At 44.7% G+C, this 23,130-nt stretch overlaps 1 protein-coding gene across 2 annotated transcripts; it reads right to left on the bottom strand.

The window, feature by feature from the left end:
• Positions 1-10,069: 10,069 nt before the first annotated feature.
• Positions 10,070-22,844, bottom strand: LOC139749775 (uncharacterized). Of its 2 annotated transcripts, XM_071664006.1 has the most exons (7): positions 22,743-22,844; positions 18,648-18,778; positions 15,779-15,936; positions 13,949-14,036; positions 13,490-13,561; positions 12,241-12,462; positions 10,070-12,132 (listed from the first exon to the last, which is right to left on the bottom strand). In XM_071664006.1, exons 2-7 carry the CDS (start codon positions 18,771-18,773, stop codon positions 11,998-12,000), a joined length of 801 nt encoding a protein of 266 aa, XP_071520107.1. In that variant the 5' UTR covers positions 18,774-18,778; positions 22,743-22,844; the 3' UTR covers positions 10,070-11,997. The 2 variants fall into 2 exon arrangements, with proteins under 2 accessions (XP_071520107.1, XP_071520106.1); XM_071664005.1 differs by having other exon boundaries at positions 10,070-12,462.
• Positions 22,845-23,130: the final 286 nt, after the last annotated feature.

Genomic DNA, 23,130 nt, shown 5'->3' with positions numbered 1-23,130 from the left:
TTGTTATATGATGTATATCGGCCAAACGAATAGATATTCAAAGATTAGGAATCAGCAGTAGAAATATTCTGTAAGGACAGCCTCGCTCGTAATCAAACTACAGTAATTCAAACATACAGAAGATTATTCGCATCTGGAGGAGTATGATTATTTTTTTTTATACCTTTGTGTGTCACGTATAGAAAGGTTTACCGCTGAATCCCATCGTATCATAGTGAACAGCAACATTAACATGAGTGAAGGAATGTATGAATTGGGTAATATCTTGATGCAATCCTCGCTGAAATGTGGCAGAATTAAGAAAGCAATGGCTGACCTGACTTCCTTTGTCAAGGTAGAGGGAAGGGTCGCTTTACCGCTCTGGTCAACCTTTCCATGTTTCTCAGATCAACTGTTCCTTGTTTCCTCAGCTGTGGTCAAGTCTGTATATATATACACACACACACACACACACACACACACACACACACATATATATATATATATATATATATATACATATATATATATATATATATATATATATATTTTTTTTTTTTTTTTTTTTTTTTTTTTATACTTTGTCGCTGTCTCCCGCGTTTGCGAGGTAGCGCAAGGAAACAGACGAAAGAAATGGCCCAACCCCCCCCCCCCCATACACATGTACATACACACGTCCACACACGCAAATATACATACCTACACAGCTTTCCATGGTTTACCCCAGACGCTTCACATGCCTTGATTCAATCCACTGACAGCACGTCAACCCCTGTATACCACATCGCTCCAATTCACTCTATTCCTTGCCCTCCTTTCACCCTCCTGCATGTTCAGGCCCCGATCACACAAAATCTTTTTCACTCCATCTTTCCACCTCCAATTTGGTCTCCCTCTTCTCCTCGTTCCCTCCACCTCCGACACATATATCCTCTTGGTCAATCTTTCCTCACTCATTCTCTCCATGTGCCCAAACCATTTCAAAACACCCTCTTCTGCTCTCTCAACCACGCTCTTTTTATTTCCACACATCTCTCTTACCCTTACGTTACTTACTCGATCAAACCACCTCACACCACACATTTTCCTCAAACATCTCATTTCCAGCACATCCATCCTCCTGCGCACATCTCTATCCATAGCCCACGCCTCGCAACCATACAACATTGTTGGTACCACTATTCCTTCAAACATACCCATTTTTGCTTTCCGAGATAATGTTCTCGACTTCCACACATTTTTCAAGGCTCCCAAAATTTTCGCCCCCTCCCCCACCCTATGATCCACTTCCGCTTCCATGGTTCCATCCGCTGACAGATCCACTCCCAGATATCTAAAACACTTCACTTCCTCCAGTTTTTCTCCATTCAAACTCACCTCCCAATTGACTTGACCCTCACCCCTACTGTACCTAATAACCTTGCTCTTATTCACATTTACTCTTAACTTTCTTCTTCCACACACTTTACCAAACTCAGTCACCAGCTTCTGCAGTTTCTCACATGAATCAGCCACCAGCGCTGTATCATCAGCGAACAACAACTGACTCACTTCCCAAGCTCTCTCATCCCCAACAGACTTCATACTTGCCCCTCTTTCCAGGACTCTTGCATTTACCTCCCTAACAACCCCATCCATAAACAAATTAAACAACCATGGAGACATCACACACCCCTGCCGCAAACCTACATTCACTGAGAACCAATCACTTTCCTCTCTTCCTACACGTACACATGCCTTACATCCTCGATAAAAACTTTTCACTGCTTCTAACAACTTGCCTCCCACACCATATATTCTTAATACCTTCCACAGGGCATCTCTATCAACTCTATCATATGCCTTCTCCAGATCCATAAATGCTACATACAAATCCATTTGCTTTTCTAAGTATTTCTCACATACATTCTTCAAAGCAAACACCTGATCCACACATCCTCTACCACTTCTGAAACCGCACTGCTCTTCCCCAATCTGATGCTCCCTTATTTACGTAGACTCTCTGTATCCGTGAAAATGGCTCAGGTGAAGTTGAAAACTTGGAGCTTCTGGGTATTTTTTTCTTTTTTACACCATTGCCTCACGTTTGTAAATGATTTATTACAAGAAATGTGTGTGTGTATGTATGTGTGTGTGTGTGTGTGTGTGTGTGTGTGTGTGTGTGTGTGTGTGTGTGTGTGTGTGTGTGTGTGTGTGTGTGCTGAGAACGTGATTCTCCAAAAGAAAAAAAGAAGATAGTGTAGAATTGATCTGACCCGACTTACATAAAGGTTTAGATAGCGTTCTCCTGACAGTTTTACACGGACGACCCAAGAACCTCGGTGACGTACGTCCCCCACCTCCCTCCCCTCATGGAAAACTGGTTTGAAATCACGCACTTGAATCACACAAGACGACACATTTATACTTTTACCGATTCTCATGATGAACGTCGTATTGGGTTGGCTGTTTGTATGACGGTAGTAGGACTGACTTGGGGGGGGGAAGTGAAAGTTGCTAACCACTCCAGGCGACGTTGCAGGTATTACTGAGGGACAGCGGTGGAAAGTAACACTCGAGGTGTGAGGGGTGGGGCTGGGTGACACTCGAGGTGTGAGGGGTGAGGCTGGGTGACACTCGAGGTGTGAGGGGTGGGGCTGGGTGACACTAGAGCTGTGAGAGTGAAGCTGGGTGACACTCGAGGTGTGAGGGGTGAGGCTGGGTGACACTCGAGGTGTGAGGGGTGGGGCTGGGTGACACTCGAGGTGTGAGGGGTGAGGCTGGGTGACACTCGAGGTGTGAGGGGTGGGGCTTGGTGACACTCGAGGTGTAAGGGGTGGGGCTGGGTGACACTAGAGCTGTGAGAGTGGGGCTGGGTGACACTCGAGGTGTGAGGGATGAGGCTGGGTGACACTCGAGGTGTGAGGGGTGGGGCTGGGTGACACTAGAGGGGTGAGGGGTGGGGCTGGGTGACACTCGAGGTGTGAGGCTGGGTGACACTCGAGGTGTGAGAGTGAGGCTGGGTGACACTCGAGCGGTGAGAGTGAGGCTCGGTGGCACGAGAGCTGTGTCAGTGCAGCTGGGTGACACGAGCGGTAACAGTGCACTTAGGTGACATTAGGACAATGACGTTACGTCTGAGTGACGCTTCAGCCGTGACAGTGAAGCTGAGTAACAGTATAATTGTAACAGTAGAGCTGGGTGCCGCTGCATCTGGGTAACACCAAGGCCGCGTAAGGGTGAAGCTGAGTGACACTACAACTGTGACACAAAAACTGGGGTGGGAGGGAGTTGGGATGGACACCAAGGTAAGGGAACACTGCACGTACGTGACTTCAGAATGCGGCACGTACGTGACTTCAGGACGCGGCACGTACGTGACTTCAGGATGTGGCACGTACGTGACTTCAGGATGCGGCACATACGTGACTTCAGGATGCGGCACGTACGTGACTTCAGGATGTGGCACGTACGTGACTTCAGGATGCGGCACGTACGTGACTTCAGGATGTGGCACGTACGTGACTTCAGGACGCGGCACGTACGTGACTTCAGGATGTGGCACGTACGTGACTTCAGGATGCGGCACGTACGTGACTTCAGGATGTGGCACGTACGTGACTTCAGGATGTGGCACGTACGTGACTTCAGGATGCGGCACGTACGTGACTTCAGGATGTGGCACGTACGTGACTTCAGGACGCGGCACGTACGTGACTTCAGGATGTGGCACGTACGTGACTTCAGGATGCGGCACGTACGTGACTTCAGGATGTGGCACGTACGTGACTTCAGGATGTGGCACGTACGTGACTTCAGGACGCGGCACGTACGTGACTTCAGGATGTGGCACGTACGTGACTTCAGGATGCGGCACGTACGTGACTTCAGGATGCGGCACGTACGTGACTTCAGGATGCGGCACGTACGTGACTTCAGGATGCGGCACGTACTCATCATCGCAGTCACCCGGTGGTTCCCTGATGATGGTACCCCGTGGGGGTCGTACAGACACACATGATCCACACGAGGGTAAGCACAAGGCCCTCCCGCTCCAGCGCCTACCACACACACACACACACACACACACACACACACACACACACACACACACACATTTTTCGAATTCCTTCTCACCTGCTGGTGTGTGGACGACTTCTCCCTCCTTCCTCCTCCTTCTCTACCATCTCCTCTTCCTCCTCCTCCACCATCTCCTCCTCCTCCTCTTCTTCTTCTTCCTTCTCCACCAACTCCTCCACCTCCTCCTCCTCCCCCTCCATAATTTCCTCCTCGTCTTCTTCCTCTTCCTCCACCATCTCCTCCTCCTCCTCTTCTTCCTCTATTATCTTCTCCTCCTCCTCTTTCTCCACCATCTCCTCTTCCTCCTCCACGTTCCCCATCTCCTCCACCTCCTCCTCCTCCACCTTCACCATCTCCTCCTCCTCCTCCTCCTCCTCCCAGCCCCTGGCCCTGTGGCTCATAAATGACCTCTGTTGAACTTGCCGACATTCTCTCTCTCTCTCTCTCTCTCTCTCTCTCTCTCTCTCTCTCTCTCTCTCTCTCTCTCTCTCTCTCTCTCTCGTCACAGGTCTGCCAAGGACCTGGACCGCCTCCACCCCCCGCCTCATAGGCGCTTCTCTCAGGTCGTCTTCTCGGGTGCGTGTGTTACATGACCGACTGTGTGCATGTGGCTGGTGTGTCGCCCAGCTGTGGTGGTGGTGTCACCTGGCTTGAAAATCACAGACTTCGTTTGGTGTCACACAGCTGTACTGTCACAGCTCTAGCGTCACTCAGCCGTACTGTCACAGCTCTATCGTCGCCCAACCGTACTGTCACAGCTCTAGCGTCGCCCAGCTGCACCGTCACTGCTCTAACGTGACCCAGCTGCACTGTCACAGCTCTAGTGTCAACCAGCTGCACCGTCACTGCTCTAACGCTGCCCAGCTGCACCGTCACTGCTCTAACGTGACGCAGCTGCACTGTCACACTCTAGTGTCAACCAGCTGCACCGCCACTACTCTAACATCACCCAGCTGCACCGCCACCGGTCTAGCGACGCCCAGCTGCACTGTCACTGCTCTAGTGTCACCCAGCTGCACTGTCACAGCTCTAACGCTGCCCAGCTGCACCGTCACCGGTCTAGCGTCGCCCAGCTGCACTGTCACTGCTCTAGTGTCACCCAGCTGCACTGTCACAGCTCTAACGCTGCCCAGCTGCACCGTCACCGGTCTAGCGTCGCCCAGCTGCACCGCCACCGGTCTAGCGTCGCCCAGCTGCACTGACCTTCAGGCCGATTCAAGACAACCGCTGCCGGGGTCGGACACGCCCCAGGGGCGACCGCTGGAAGGGCCGTCGTGCGTCTCCGTAAAGACGACAACCTTCCACACACACACACACACACACACACACACACCTTCACATCTTCGACCCTCCCGTCAGCCGGAGCTCCGTGCCACCACCGAGCCGTCCGCCGCCCGGTGCTGCAAGATGTCCTTCCTCGAGCCACACAGGACGTGCCGACGGGTCGTCCACTTGTCCTTCCTTGGGTGACGGGCGTGGCGTTGGCCGCCGCCCGCTACTCCCGTCGTGTCCTTTCTTCCTCTCATCATCCATCCACCCCTCCCTCACCTCTCCCTCACTCCTCAACCCAGAAACCACCCTCTCCAGGTGGTGGATGTTGGCGCTACACATCCTCGTCCTCCTCCTCCTCCTCCTGACGTAGGGACACAGCGTGCACGAGGGGCACCTCCTCCCCGTCCCTTTCAGTGCTTGTGACGTGACCCCACACACACAGCTGCTGCTGTTGTTGTTGACCTTGACCTTATTAGCCCTCGGGCGAGGGGCCAGTCGCTGACACTCCCTCCTCCTCCTCCTCCTCCTCCTCCTCTCCCCAGGTGGTCAACCCGATCTAGTTAATACCACCCTCACCCCCACTGCCCAGCCCGGCTGGAGTCGAAGTCCCTGGCTGCGCAGGAGTTCATTTCTAAAAGCTTCTAATGAATCATGTCATGAAAACTCTCTTTTGAAAAATAAAAACGTAGAAAATAACTTGAATCTAAAGCTTACGGGCGCAGAGATATGGCCAAAACACTTTGCCAAAGCCTGGGAAGGTGTTTTGCAGTTAACATTATCGATCATTAAGACTTGAACCACAGAATTATGAGGTGCAGTCTTTATCCTTCAAAGAAATCACTTCACCGTAGAAAAGGCCCTTTGAGAAGGCCCTTTGATCATGTTAGCAAGTCGCATACAAGGCCGGCGGCTTGAAGCCGAGACAGAAAAGTGACAACACATCTCATGAAAACGTGAGGGAGTTCAGGGGTTCTTCGTCATGTTGCATCAGGTGTGTGTCTGTCTGTGTGTGTGACTCAATGGGGAAATACTTTCCCCCAGAGAAGTTTTGATCGTCGTCTGCTGCTGGCGTCCGCCAAGGTTGGTATCCTTCGCCAACTTGTGCATCATGTGTTTGTGTGTACACAGTAAGATTTAGCTGTACTGAGTACCCAGCGTGGTGCTGGGCGTGAACTCATGACTCGTGTGTGAGTTACGTGTGCGCCCACGTTTGGTGGGCGAGGCAGGGGAGAATAAGACACACAACTACCTTGGGGTAAAAGGAGTAACACCTGAAAGCCACTAGAGTGCTGGTTCAGAGAGAGAGAGAGAGAGAGAGAGAGAGAGAGAGAGAGAGAGAGAGAGAGAGAGCCACGTCTCAAAAAAAAAACATTCCATGGTTTGATATTAAGTGATTCTCTGACCAAAGCCTTTTCCCTGTGGCATCACTCTAACCTTCTCCTTTGCAGGGAGTTAACTCCCCAACTGTAGCTAAGGTCAAGAGTTCAGCTCAGAGAAATGATGCGTGAGTACAGGTAATGATTTGGATCCCACGGGAGGCAAGGCAAGGTTTCCTAAGCAGTCAAAAGCATACAGTTTACCAGCAGGGTCAGTGGCCATCTCCTGCCGTTCGTTATAACTACTGGTAATGACGTATTTCGGTGTCACTAAGGTAAGGACAGCGCCAGGATCACACGATTTCATTTCATAGGCGCTGTTGCAGTTTGAGGTTGCGCTACGCGTGGGGCGGCGGGGTAAGGTGGGCTCCTTTAGGGGGGCGATAGTGATACTTTAAGATTCCTTACTACGAGAATTTTGCCTACAGGCAGGGCTATCGCGTAGCGCCCACCGCAGGGAAAAATCTTGGAGTTAACGAAGAACGAATCGTGTGGGTTACGTGTCATGTACGGGGTGGAGAGGTTGTATGGTTGTGGACTGACTGTTAGCAGCCCACGTCTGGGTGGGGCAAGGCAGAGAGAATATAGACAGCTACATGGGCAAAAGGAGGAGCCCTTGACAGCTGCTGAAGTGCTGGCTCAGAAAGAGAAAGAGAGAATCCTGTTCAATAATGATAATGATAATAATAATAAAATGATAATGTTTTTTGGGGGGTTTTACGGCCATCGACCTATGAGGAAGGTCATTAGGCCTGCAACCCTATTTAATATGCGTTGGAAATCATCCTTTAATACCTACTCTAACAAAAAAACTTATTTACATATTGTGTAGTAATTTAGATAGATGTTTTTTGCTCACTCCAGTTTTTTTGCTCCCCATTACGAAACCACTTGTGAAAGTTTGGGTCGAAAATATCTACATTCCTCTGGCGAACATCCGTTTTCTATGGACTTTCCCCTGACGCATGCGCGCGGCGGGAGGGGCGCGTATGGCGCCTGCGCATACCAGAGATGTCCGCTCGCTCGCCATAGCTGCCAGCGGCGCTACACCTTCTCTGAGAGTCCCTAGATGGATCACCTCAGGTCGTGAGGTACACACGTGCTGTGAGGTGGAGGTGGGATGAAATTGTCTCCTGACCATGACGCATTCACGGGCCGCCCAGGGTCGAGCGCATGAGTTCGAATCCTGGTTACGGCAGTTGACCCACAGTCAACCCAGCTGTTCATCCAGCCGTAGGGGTTGGTCGATGAAATGGGTACCTCGCTCAATGCCAGGGTATATATATATATATATATATATATATATATATATATATATATATATATATATATTAGCGTTATACGATGGCTTTGATTAGGGCCTCAGCTGCCCGTGTCGTCACATTTAGCATAACCAGAGATGGTCCGAGATGTGTACAAGCGAGCAAGAATATTACGAGAGATTGTGAGGTCAAATTTAAGTGAAACTGTGATCTTTCTCAATCTTTTTTTTTTTTTTTTGAGATTCTCAGAAATGTGAAAAGTCAAATACATCTCGACGTTGCGTGTTATCAGAGGTTGTGAAACGGATCATCAGTGTTAGTTTTTGTGATGGGTTGTTACTGGCGGTGATAATGGTGTTGTTAGTAGTTGGCTATGCTGGTAGTTAACTGGTAGAAGTGGTAGTTGCCGATAGATAGATGGTAGTTGGTTTAGGTAGTTGATGGTACTGATGCTCTGTTTTCCCCACAATTCTGCACATATTATTATTTTTTTTTGGGGGGGTCCTAGCTCTCTTAAAGCTGTACGCGTGTGTGTCTCCTTGCGTGCGGCTGGAGCTTCCCTTAGTTTGTGTGTGAAAGCTCACCTACTCGAGGTTTGGCCGTTATATTGTGCGTCCTCCACGCAAGCTGTGAAAAGCTGTGGCACTCTTCCTTCGTCTTCCCCTCTTCCTATAAGCTCCCCCATCTATTTGAAAAAAAAAAAAAAATCACAAATGAATGAGATCTGATTATTTTCTAATTTTTCCTTCTTTTTCCAAACACTGTTTTATTTTTACACCTTCAGATGGCCATGGTTGAGACGTGTTCACCCCCTCCCCCCTCTGCTACGTTGGTCGGTGTAAATAAAAGAAAAAAAAGAGAAGTGCGATGTTCTATAATGTTAGATTTGACCTTTGACGTTTAAATAAATGTTCTGTTCGTACAGAAAGAAGAAGAAGAAAAAAAAATTACGTTGTGAGTGGCAGTGGAGGACATGTGCTGGATCTGAAGTTCTCGACCGTTGTAAACTGCTGGGTCACCACTGGTCCTGAAGGTGGAGAGAGAGAGAGAGAGAGAGAGAGAGAGAGAGAGAGAGAGAGAGAGAGAGAGAGAGAGAGAGCCTAGTCTCTTCAAATGAGGTCGTAAGCTCGTTAAGCCTCCTGCGCCATAGTTTTTTTTTCTACAACCCAGTTCATATTTTTTTTTTATTATTATTGACTCACAACCCGTCTTATGTTATTTGCACATTGCTGTAAAGTTGTGAAACTTTGTGTGTATTTGTAAGTAAGATGGCTGGTGAGGTGTGTGTATATATACTTTTTGAGTTCGTGTGATTTAGAAATACGTTCAAGCCCCAGTCTCTGAGACCCTTCGACCTTTTTTGTTTTTCCAACATCAAGTTTGCATGTCTAGTGTTGCACACACACACACACACACACACACACACACACACACACACACAAGGATCTCTCTATAACCTGCAACTGAACGTTGGGTCCATAACTCGATGTCGCTCAGCATCTAACAAAATTTGAATAAGACCCACCAACTCGCGTTGGTTGGTTGTTTGGGTTTTAGGTCTATCAACTGCCAGGGTCATGAAGGACGGAGTTATATATATTTTTTCTACGTGTGTGGTGTGGTGTGTGTTGTGTGTGTGTGTGTTGTTGTTGGGTTTCTATGTTTGATTGTGTGAAATACATGAACTCTCGTTTGGGCTTTGACTGTGTCGTGTCATCTTCTGTTTTGATATCTTACCTCTATTTCAACAACTAACATTCATACTATGTTAACAAACGACGTATGATCGTTGATATGAAACAATACCGCCTTTCACCAAACTGTAAATATATATTTTTTTTTTTTTACTCATTTTTGAATATTTTCCTTACCGTCATTTCCCGCGGAGCCTGAAGGTGTTGTCCTCGATGAAGATCCCCTTCTGGTTACGTCTCAGGTCCTCAGGGAGCGCCGAGGTGTTAAGCGGCGGAGGACGACGCCGTTGTACACACACGTCCGAAAGAACATGTTGGGAATGGCTGCCATCGGCGCGTTTCATGAGAATTTTAGATATTTTATTTTCATTTATTCTTTTACCGGGGAATTTTGGATGGTGGTGAGGGTTAATTATATCTCTCTATGTGGGTTTCGATGTGTTTAGTATCCAAGTAGTTACACAGTTAATAATAGAATCACAAACTACTATTAAAATCAAAAACTATTAAAGTGTTCTGTGTGCGTTAGAATAAAAAGGAAAACCGTGTTAGTATTGAGTACATCCAATTTCTTTCTCCCTCCTAAGTCTTGTCCACAGACGAGTCGTGGAGGTAAATTGTGACCGGATAGACCCAGTGTTGGGTAGACATGGCCAGACCTCACCAAGCCGGAGGCGGGCCGCGCTCCGCCACAAAAACTAGACCGGCTCCTGCCGCTATCTGCAGCAGCAGCAGCAGCAGTAGTAGTCATATCGGCAGAGGAGAGAGAGGAGGTTAAGGTGAGGTTCGTCGTCCGGGATCGCATGATAGCAGGAGAACGTCTGCAACGCATTACGTGACTCGCTAAAGTCAAGATGATGGTTCGAAAATCAGTACAAGAAAAAGAAAGTAATGTATATGCCTTTCTCCCCACCTTAGTGAGGTAGCGTATGAGGAAAAGAATAAAATAACCTCATTTTTGGTGGTGGGATGGAGGGAATTGTTTCCAGGGTTTGAAGAGTTTTTGGAAGTTAAAGCTTATTGGAAGGGTCGTACGAGTTCGAATAGAGAGAGAGAGAGAGAGAGAGAGAGAGAGAGAGAGAGAGAGAGAGAGAGAGAGAGAGAGAGAGAGAGAGAGGTTATAAAAACATAAGAAGTAAGTACACTGCGAGAGGCCTATTGGACCCGTGCTAGGCAGGTCCTGAGTCTGTCCACCCTACAACCTGAACCCATAAACACATCATCCAACCTTCGTTTAAAGCTACCTAAAGACTTAGATTCCACTACTGTACTTGGCAGCTTGTTCTATAAATCTACTACCCTATTCCTGAACCAGTATTTACCCACATCCGACTTGGGGCTTATCATCAGTGCTATTTTCAAATCATGGTTTCATTTGCCCATCTTATTCATGTTTATGATTTGGTCTTACGTTTCATGATCAAAGATGAACATATAGCAGGATGTCTTTGTCCCTTTGGACTTCCACCAACAAAATAAGATAGTTGGCTAAATGGAATATTTAAGAATAAGAATACTGTTAAAAATTGTCGTAATATTAATAATTTGTAATCACTACTACAACAGGAACCAAAGACACTAAAAAAAAATGATAAGGAAGATGGTATAATGAGCTAATATCACTAAGGCATTTTTAGACAATTTCAGAAGTGGACATGGAAGTACCAGACCTCATATTCATCACAGTTGCGAAACATTTGCGAAGTTGAGGAAAAATGATAAAAAAGAAAGTGGAATTCGTCGTTTTGTTATCGTGGTTTGAGTGCCGAAAACGGCACGATCTTGTTACTACAATACTCTGGTGATCGATACAGTGTAATAAAACCAAACCTCTGTAGGGTTAGTGATTTAGGAAGCACTTCAGGGACCTTACAAAGACTAGTCCAAATTCCACAAGACCAATGTGCTCGGCAATGATTTTAGGAAACTATTTTGATTTTTTTTTAGATGCAAGGATTATTTCAGTTTTTGACACCGTCAACTCATATCTTACAATAAGTGATCGTGGTGTTATGTAGTATTTGAGACACTATACCCTTTGAGTATCACTTTAGTCTACCCTTAATAATTTTTTTTACGCCATTTTTCCTAATTAGTTAAGAATGGACTCGACCAACGATTTTAGACATTCTTGATTGGCGTACCACTCACCTTTCTTTCCTCTACATTGTTTGCCGACTTATCACTGAAATGTTAAAAAAAAAAAAAAAAAATACCAGTTCAATGTGATCTTCGAACTTGCTTAGTTCATACGGTTATACTATTTCATTACATAGAGAAATGTGTACACATTTATATTGTCCAGTATTCCTTAATTATTATTGGAAATACTGCAAATTCATTTGCCTCGTCTTGTTATGGGGTGTCAGTGTTGGTGTCGGTCGTTGAGGAAGTAGTAATTGTGGTGGTTGGATCGGTCGTCGAGGGGGTGGTAGTAGTAGTAGTAGTGGTGCTTGGGGTTGTTGTAGTGGGGGTAGTCGTCGAGGGGGTGGTAGTAGTAGTAGTGGTGGTGGTGGTGCTTGGGGTTCTTGAAGAGGGAGTAGTAGTCGATGGGGTGGTAGTAGTAGTGGTGGTGGTTGGGGTTGTTGTAGAGGGGGTAGTGGTGCTACTAGTAGTAGAAGTGGTCGTGGAGTTGGTGGCGGTCGTTTCTTCCTCGCATCTCTCTCTGCTTGGCCTGGGTCGGTTCTCCTTGCTCCTTGGCCCGGGTCGCCTCTCCCTGCTCCTTGGCCCGGGTCGCCTCTCTCTGCTCCTTGGCCCGGGTCGCCTCTCCCTGCTCCTCCCTCTCTTGGGTTTGCATCTCTTCTCCTTGCTGCGTCGCCTCTGTAAGGGTCACCAAGGGAATACGTCAACTCCTTCAGGTGATGTCAACACAGCTTATTCTACACACGAGAGTGAATTCGGGTTAACATATTCACAGGACCGATACCTTTTCATCCCAGTCGATTTATGCAATAGATTAAACTGAACTTTTGCCAGTTGAATTTTGAAAAGAAAAAATATTTGAGTTATTCTGTATACAAGGGCTTCGAGTATCCTATTCATGTGGTAGGACTAAATCGTTATTAAGCCATCCTTTACTAAAACGACTTAAAGGTATCTTGCTGATATTACTTTTTGCCCTCAGCTACTTTGTTGTATATAACGGAGGACTGTATTGAATGATTTAACAATCAACAACAACAACAACAACAACAACAACTACTACTACTACTACTACTACTACTACTACTACTACTACTACAACCATCACTACTACTACTACTACTACTACTACTGCTACTACTGCTACTATTACTACTATAACTATTACTATTACGACTACTACAACCTTTCTTAACCCTTTCAGCGTGTCGATACGACCCTTCAGCAGACTATTACGACCTGCGGTATGACGCCGTGACTTTTGAACTGATCCTTGACGGATGCACCATCATACTTAAGGGTCGTACCATCGTGCTCAAGGGTCGTACCGTCGTGCTCAAGGGTCGTACCGCCGTGCTCAAGGGTCATACCGTCGTGCTCAAGGGTCGTACCATCGTGCTCAAGGGTAGTACCGTTGTGCTCAAGGATCGTACAGTCGTGTTCAAGGATCGTAACGTTGTGCTCAAGGATCGTACCGTTGTGCTCAAGGGTCGTACCATCGTGTTCAAGGGTCGTACCGTCGTGCTCAAGAGGTTAAGGTCACTACCACCAATTGTAACTGCCACCACGACCTCTTAGTGTTAGTAAACCACCCAAATTCCTTCATCTGCTATTGCTGCCACGACTAGGACCGTGACTCAACGCCTCTACACTATCATTACCACTACCACAGATCCTACAGTCATTATACCACAGTACCCCTTACCTCTCGGCTTCCCCTCCTTGCCATCCGTTTTCGACGACTTGTTCCTTCCTCTTCAGCGTTGTCATCGTAATCCTTATGTAAAATGGAATATAAGAAGTGTAAGATATATCAAGATATATTTATATATAAATAATCGAGAGTGATGTGATTTGATGTTAAAAAAATAATAATGACATTTACGTTATTTTCGAAATTGTGTAATTTACATTTACATTGACATGGGTAAGCGAACACGTTCTGTATTTGGATATACAAGTGTAGTGAGAATTGCGCTTCAAGGTACACACACACACACACACACACACACACACACACACACACACACATATATATATATATATATATATATATATATATATATATATATATATATATATATATGTATATATATATATATATATATATATATATATATATATATATATATATATATATATATATATATATATATCCACTCACCTTGGTCATCCTCGCCGAACGTAGCAGAGTTACCCCTGCCGGGTCGGTGTTGCCATTTAGCGAGTCCTCTTGAGCCTGGTAGAGCAACCTGCAAGACCAAATTGGAGTGCGAATGATGCTCACGCTTAGACCACACTGGGAAGCCAGATCATACAAGACCTCGATGAATGACCAATAAGTAACAAAGTACACTAATTCAAATGGATGGAGGTCGGATGAGAGGGAAAGCATGGTTGGTACTGGCAGTTGACATTAATGTTTAAATGAGGGTGAAGGTCATAGGTCATCAGATGGGGGGTAATCTGCTGGAGACTGGGGGTATAAAGGTGTGGGTTGGTAGCAGGTAAAAAGGTGAGGGGGTAAATACGAAGGTGGGTTAATTCTGAGGTGTTGACGTGAGCGGGTGTGAAGGTTGTGGCGGGTGAGAGGACACAGTGGTGTGGGAGGTGGTGAAGCGGGTTGGTATGTGGTCACCCTGAGGTCAAGAATCGTCGCGTCTGACCCCAAGAACAACTTCCCTGGAGTCTTAAGAGAATATTGGGTCATTAAGAGAGAAGAAAAAATGTGAAGAGAATCTCTAGAGCCAAGACAATATTATTATTATTATTATTATTATTATTATTATTATTATTATTATTATTATAATTAGTATTATCATAATTATTATTATTATTATTATTATTATTATTATTATTATTATTATTATTATTATTATTATTTCGTGTTAGGTTCAGTTTGTTCATATATATATATATATATATATATATATATATATATATATATATATATATATATATATACTCGTGAGAGCCACAAGGTCTTCACCAGCTCATTAAGATGATTTCATTACGAGACGACAGTGAAGGTAGTCTTGCTTAAGATATATCGACTCGACAGTCAACTTTATCATTAACTATCACGCAATCTCTCTCTCTCTCTCTCTCTCTCTCTCTCTCTCTCTCTCTCTCTCTCTCTCTCCCCTTATTCTTTAAGCAGTGGTGAAGGCCAAACCGCCCCGCTTGGACTTGGGTCTTTGTTCTCTCTCTCTCTCTCTCTCTCTCTCTCTCTCTCTCTCTCTCTCTCTCTCTCTCTCTCTCTCTCTCTCTCTCTCTCTCCAAGGTCTACCAGTCCACCACCACCCCACTCCACAGAATGGGGCCCCAGGCAGCATGTGTCTTGCCTGTGACAGCTGCCTTTGCCACCACAGATGTGCATTACATCGACCCCGCTCCTGTGGTTCCGCTCCCCTCCTCCTGGATGGTGGGTGGTGGCGCCCCCGTTACCCCAGGACCAACGAAGGAGGTCACCATGGGTCATAAGGGTCACCATAGGTTACCGTAAGTTATAGGTCAGTACAGGTTACAAGGGTTACCCTAAGGCATGCGTCATCACGGGTCATAAGGGTCACTGTAAGTTATAGGTCACCACAGGTCACCATAGGTCACTATAGGTCACCACAGGTCATAAGGGTTACCACAGGTCATAAGGGTCACCACAGGTCAGAAGGGTCACCACAGGTCAGAAGGGTCACCACAGGTCAGAAGGGTCACCATAGGTCACTACAGGTCAGAAAGGTCACCATAGGCCACAAGGGTTACCATAGGTCACCACAGGTCATAAGGACTACCACAGGTCAGAAGGGTCACCATAAGTCACCACAGGTCACCATGGTTACCACAGATCATCCCAGGTCATGAGGGTCACCATAGGTCAGTGCAGGTCAGCCTCACACAACATGACCTTCCGTCTGTGGTCGTCCTTACACACGTCTCCCTCCCTCCGTTGTAGTAGTTTGAGCCCACTAACCCTCACCCCCTGGGTGGGTCGTACCTGGAGAGCTGGTCGTCCTCCTCCCCAGACTCGTACATGAGGGTGTTGTAGTCGTTGGGTCGTCCCAGCTGCTGGTCCAGACGGAGCACCGCCTCCTGGATGGACGACAGCGACCCCCCGGCTGCCAGTGGCCCGCTCCTCCCTCCTCGCCCGCCCACCTGATGGTGAAGGCGGGAGGAAACACAGAGGACGCAGTTGACCAGCCGGGGGCAGGCACAAAATTGCAACACGATTATTATCACTGTAGTTAAGATGTGAGAACTGTTAGGGATAGTTTGGATAGGTAGGGTCAACGAGTTAAGGTAATTAATGTAATCAGGATTTTAGGGATAGTTTGGATAGGTAAGGTCGACGAGTTAAGGTAATTAATGTAATCAGTTAGGATATTAGGGATAGTTTGGATAGGTAGGGTCGACGAGTTAAGGTAATTAATGTAATCAGTTAGGATAGTAGGGATAGTTCGGATAGGTAGGGTCGACGAGTTAAGGTAATCAATGTAATCAGTTGAGGTAATTCGGATAGGCAGGGTCGACGAAGAAAGGTTAATGAATGTAACCAGTTTAGGATAGTTCGGATAGGTAGGGTGAACAAGTTAAGGTGATTAATGTAATCAGTTAGGATAGGGATTGTTCGGATAGGTAGGGTCGACGAGTAAAGGTAATTGATATAATCAGGGCGTTATGGATAGGAAGGGTCAATGAATTAAGGTAATATAATCAGAGGCAGTTGGGATAGGAAGGGTTGGCGATTAAAGGTAATCAATGTAATCATTTAGGATAGTTGGGATAGGTAAGGCCGACGAGTAAAGGTAATTAATGTCATCAGTTAAGGGTAGTTCGGATAGGAAGGATTGGCAAATGAAGGTAATTAATGTAATCAGTTAAGGGTAGCTCTGATAGGCAGGGTCGGCGAATAAAGGTAATCAGTGTAATCAAGGCGAAAGATGAGCTGGAGGATTTGGGATAGTCAGTCTTACGAGAGAGAGAGAGAGAGAGAGAGAGAGAGAGAGAGAGAGAGAGAGAGAGAGAGAGAGAGAGAGAGAGGAGCAATGATACCATCATCCATTTTCTAATTTCTCCCCCTCCTCCTCCTCCTCCTCCCCTCCTCTCCCCTCCCCTTCTCTCCCTAGTCGTCCTGGACCAGTTCCAGGCTCCTGTGATGGCGCGGGGCGGGGGGGATTCACCCGCGGGTCCTTGAGTTCCCAAGGCTGGTCCGGGACACCACCCACCCAGCGACGGGGACTTAACGGTGTCCCATATGAGGCATGGGTAAGGCAGTCAGGACAGAGAGAGAGAGAGAGAGAGAGAGAGAGTTGGTGGGAGTATATAGACAATAGATTGGCCCATTCATTGTCCCATCTCGTGGTCATCTGTACTCCTACGGTAAGTACGTAGGTGAGGTATGGCTAGAGTAAGTTTAGAAGCGCCAGCCTCTCTCTCTTCCCGCCTCTTCCACTCCCCCAGCAACAACAGACGGCAAGGGAGGGAGGAAGGAACACCCACATGTTACTGGTCAAGTAGGCCTGCCTGGAATGCAACAGGATAGAACGAAAGGGAAATTGCTCAATAATAAAAAAAAATCCCCACACGTCGTCTCACCTTCCACCACATTACGTTGTTTTATTAAGGGTCTGGAACTCCGGAGAGGGCACTGATGTGTATGTATATTTCTTTACGCCTGTGTTCACTCAACAGATACCCAAACGGATGAAAAAAATAATTGTCTGATAGGTTTTTAGAAATATTTATTGTCTTTCCGTTAACAATGTTCACTGGTAAGTTGTTCCAGTGTTCAGTTTATCTGTTTAGAACGAAACCTTTTTATTTTTTCCCCTGCGTCAGTGTAACAACTTCAGATTATATATTCCAATTTATTCTGGTCACTGTATTTACCTGTATTTCAGCCAGATCTTCGTGACTTACTCTTGTCATATTTCTATGAAGTTTTGTGAAGTCTTACGATGTCTTCTTGTGAGAGAAGACAAGTGATCCCTCACCGTCCTTCTTCATACGTCCCCTTTCTCGAGACTGTAGTTAGTTCTGTTGCCCTTTTTTGTACTTGTTCCACTTTTTCCCCCATCTTTCTTGCAGTGCAGGACCCAGAGCTGGATGGACCAGTGTATCAAAGTGGGTTCGAATCGCTTTTTGGTGTTTTGTTGTTGATGTTCCTGGGTATGGAAGCAAACTTCCTGTTTTCCGTTTTCACTTCCTGTTAGACACCGTTTTTTTTATAGTTCATATTGTCCTTATTAACGACTCTAATATCCTTCCTTTCATATACTTTAATTAGCGGATTTCTAGATATTTGATAGTCGCGTTTCGTATATCTTATTTCCACAGACCATAAACTTTACATTAGTGGACATTACATTTCATCTGTCTTTAACACACTGGTCCTGATTTGTTATGGTCAGTTTGAATTATTCCACAGCTCTACCCCCTTCCTCCCCAACTCTCCTTCATCCTTTAATTCGGAGGTGATCTTAAAGATACGAGACCAAATTCTAGGTAATCGATGAACATTACAAAAAGAATAGGGCCAAGGGTATCGAGAACCCTTGTGGTACACCACTCGTCACTTCCAGCCAGCAGTCTGAGACTTTCGCTAATTTGATATACACGCACACACAGGTTGCTTTGTGTTCGTGGAACAGTTGTTAAATCCATACACACAGTTCGTTCCATATACCTAGGTAGAGAGAAAGAGAGAGAGAGAGAGAGAGAGAGAGAGAGAGAGAGAGAGAGAGAGAGAGAGAGAGAGAGAGAGAGAGAGAGAGAGAGACCATGAATTTACCAACAGAGGAGAAAATCGTTAACCTGATCATGCAGAATCATGGTGTGGAAACTAAGACAGCTTTGGAGTCGCTTACCTTGGCGTGCGTCATGTGGTGGTGGTCCCTGGGGTCTGGGTGAGGCTGGAGCAGGCGAGGCGCTGCCAGGGCGCACGCCCACACCTCCGTCAGGAGGTAGAGAACCACGAACATCCGCCCCACCATCACCCCTAGTGGTGTATAATAGACCATGTCAGTGTTAGACGCTACTAAGGCATCTAAAAGATTCTTAGATCAGTATATAGTTCACTTAACTGATAATTAGGTCATTTATAGCTTTACTTAAGCCATCTTAACTCCTGACGTACATAAAATGAATTTGCATTTACAACTCTGCTGAGGGTAATTTTCTGTTACGCATTTTGGTAGTGTTATGTAACTGTATTAGCCATTTTGGTAGCGTTATGTAACTATATTCGCCCTAGCTGAACATTTACCACTATCTTCACTCCTTAGACACGCCAGGTTATGAAGTTATAAGTGGCTATCATATCATGATATAGTACCACATTTGCCCTTAATGATACTGCCAGCGCATGTCCAAAAAAAACAATTTGATGATATGAGAATGAGAAAATAAGGGGGTTAGAAGATGGCAACACCAAAATCGCCTGTTTGTAGTTTCAATTCAATAATTATATTTCCATTAGAAAATGGACTCCGCCCACTATATGGTGAGGGGCCTCTAATAAAATGTTATCAGTTTCAGGTGGCTCCGTAGTGTCATAGGTAAGCATTACTTAACTGCTCGATGCTTATGTTATTTGGAGAGAGTGTCAGCTTTATTTATTTGCTCTGTGCATCTAAGACCATTATTAATCCTATTATATTTTGTGGTAGCCGAAGACTATGTTACATTCTTGATTACATTGCTCAAAAGTGACACATATGCCCGTCAGAACATATGTGAAATCTTTTATCAAAGTTTCCATATATATGACAATCTGTCTATATTTCCTAATATCACTTTACATTCTGTTTTCTTTAGTACCACCTCTTCCCCATAGTTCCTCTCTAAAAAAAAATTATAGGGTGACTTGAGAATTTATTTGTTATTCTTACATTCACCTTATGCTATAGTTTTCAAAACATTTCACATCCAGCCACTCCGACATGAGCAGGTGTTCAGGGGAACGAAACATTTCTTCTATTTTCGAAATTCACAACACTACACTGAATTTCCTCTGTAAGAAATTCGTAACACTACATGTAATGTTCTCCGTTAAAACTTCGTGGTCATAATAGTTTTGTTTATATCAAGAACACATTCACTGTGATATTATACAAGAATTCATTTTTTTTTGTTAAATCATTTATATAAAAGAATTCATCGATTTTGTGTTGAATCCTTGAACATTGTTTACATACAAGAATTCATCTCTTGTTAAATCGTTTACATACAAGATTTAATTTTTTGTTAAATCGTTTCCATTCAAGATTTCATTTTCTTTTTGTTAAATCCTTTATATACAATAATTCATCTCTTGTTAAATCGTTTACATACAAGAATTTATTTTTTGTTAAATCGTTTCCATTCAAGATTTCAACTATTTTCTTTTTGTTAAATCGTATATATATAGAAATTCATCCTTTTTTTTTGTTAAATCGATTACATACAATTCGTATCTTTTTTTTTGTTAAATCGTTTACAGTCTCATGTTTATTAACTAGCTGTGTGTAGTGTCACTCCATTATATTAAGTACATCACATTTGTTATCCCGCAAGACATATTTGCCCACGTAAGAGCGCTCGAGTCACCTCATACGAGTGTAACAAACACCATAATTACTCTCTTTTTTGTGATGGCATTATTATATTTTCAAATGCTGTAGCCCTTGCCGGCTCACTGCTGGTGCACGTAGGCGCCAGCAGAGGGCATTCCGGCATTTAATGGGTTTGTGAGCCTTATAAAGCAACCCACAGTTGGGTTGGCCATCGTATAGAAAACGACATCGTACGTGTTGAAGACATTGTTAACCATTTTTGTTTTTTTTTGAAAACGACTCTAAACTCTCGTCCAGAAACCATTAATACCATAGAGATGCATTATAGTATAGACTATACAAATGGAAATAAAGCGTCTTAATATGAAGTGTAAAAATAGATAAGCCAGAGTATAATTAAGCTTACCCTTAAATAATCTCGTTTTTCTAAAACAAAAAAAGCTTTAATGTAATTGCTGAAATGTCTTTTGATATCTGACGTTATACAAACGCGATAATAATAGTAATAATAATAATAATAATAATAATAATGATAATGATAATGATAAAGCACCCATGCTCATGTCTGCCTGGGTAAAGCCACCTTGGGAAGGCATCGGTTGCATATCAAGGAACGAAATAATGACGTTTAAATAATACATGAGTCTGCCATCCGCCACTAGTGGTCAAGTGATTCCAGAGGTGCTCTGTTGAATGTGTGATCTGTCTTCTGGTGTGTCCTTCACCTCACCCTGTGTATGTGGAGGTTAGGTGGTGGATGATGTGGATCATGTTAAGTGGGCTTCGTTGTGGAGGATTCCTCTCCATGTGCTCTCTCTATGTGGATAGTGGCTTGGGAATATATTTTGATTTAGATAGTGATGTTGTTTTGGCGTCATCTCTGTGTATAGTGTCTGGCTTTCAGTGGTTGTGGGTGATTCAGTCTGTGGATTTAGGTAGGCGAGGAAGTTATTGTGGGTAGAACACGGGTGTTTTTGGAGAGAAATGAGTGAGGATGCTTGTGAGTGGATATTTAGGTATGTGGATTACAGTAGGCGTGATCATCGTTGGATGTGGATAGCGCTGAGTGAATATTAGTTGTGGTTGTGTAGGGTGTGTGTGTGTGTGTGTGTGTGTGTGTGTGTGTGAGGCAGAAGGAAAAGACAGATACATGGACAAAAAAAAAAAAACAGGGGTGAAACTTGACAACCAGTGAAGCGCAGGAGAGAGAGAGAGAGAGAGAGAGAGAGAGAGAGAGAGAGAGAGAGAGAGAGAGAGAGAGAGAGAGAGAGAGCCAGGTGTTAATTGGCTAGTATGCTCTGACATATCATCATGCCTGCAAACACTTTAATTTTGAAAGCGGTAGCGAGTCAACAGGCTGGTTTTGATATATATATATATATATATATATATATATATATATATATATATATATATATATATATATATATATATATCAGTTGTTTCAAGTTCACAGAGGTCTTGTGAGTGTTCAAATTAACAAATTAACTAACCTTACCTTACCCTGATCCCCTCTGACCTTAGCCTACCTTATCGTAACCCTAACCAACCACCGCGTGAACTCAGCCAACCCCAGCGTAACCCTTGTCCACCTCAGCTTAAACCTAGCCATGTTAAACATAACCCTAGTCCACCACAGCGAAACCCTAGCCTACCTCAACGTAACCCTAGTCTACCTCATCGTAACCCTAACCTACCTCAACATAGCCCTAGACAACCTCAACATAGCCCTAGTCTACCTCAGCGTAACCCTAGTCCACCACAGCTTAACCCTAACCTACCTCAGAGTAACCCAAGCCTTCCTCCAGTAACCTTAGCCTACCTTAACATAGCCCTAGACTACCTCAGCGTAACCCTAGACTACCTCAACGTAATCCATGTCTCCCGCATCATGATACCCAAGAAGCAGTAAACAGCAAAATGTTTAAACAGAACGAAAACAAATTTGACGGCAAATTAACATTTAGCCCATTGGTGTCGATTGGTCGGTACAATAACCACGGCAGTATATGCTGGAAATGAGTTACTGATTATTGGTTCTAATATTGTTTGATGAATGGAAAGCCAATAAAACAAAAACCTGCAATATATATATTATATATATATATATATATATATATATATATATATATATATATATATATATATATATATGTAAACTAGTTATAAAAGGAAAATTACAAACAAGTTGGTTGGTCTCTGGGCTCATCAACTGCTTGCGTCAATAAATTGGCCGCGAACGTCAAAATATAACTATCAAAATGTAACTATCATCAAAGTGCTGGATATCATCAGTTATATTCAAGATAATCCCAATGACATTGGTGTCCATGGCGAGGACGTCCTTGCTGAAAATAATGGACTACGTTTCCTGTACATGTGTGATGGTTTAGTATGGATCGTACTCACCTCTCTTAAAGTATGCGATGGAGTGAGGACAGCGGACGCTGGGTGCTCGCCACTATACCTTCTCGTAGTGTACCGGCGGGCGGGCGCACACACACACACACACACACACACACACACACACACACATACACACACACACACACACGTCATTCAGTTGACCTTCGTGTTGGGGAAGATGCTAAATTTAGTGTGTTGATGTATACATCCCCCCCTGTGTGTGTGAATTCTTGGTATTCATGAGTTATGTATTGTTCCTAGTATCGATTTAGGATTTCCCTGCTATGAATACCTATAAGCATTGTGATGCGCTATCAAGAATTAACCGAAATTTAAAAGAAAATATGAATTAGCTATACTTTTTACACTTTAAAGATAATATATTTTTTTT

The sequence above is a fragment of the Panulirus ornatus genome, chromosome 8 (genome assembly GCF_036320965.1).
Source record: "Panulirus ornatus isolate Po-2019 chromosome 8, ASM3632096v1, whole genome shotgun sequence".
Classification (NCBI taxonomy): domain Eukaryota; kingdom Metazoa; phylum Arthropoda; class Malacostraca; order Decapoda; family Palinuridae; genus Panulirus; species Panulirus ornatus.
The sequence above is the reverse complement of the archived record's forward strand: the minus strand, read 5'-3'. Positions and strand labels throughout refer to the sequence as shown.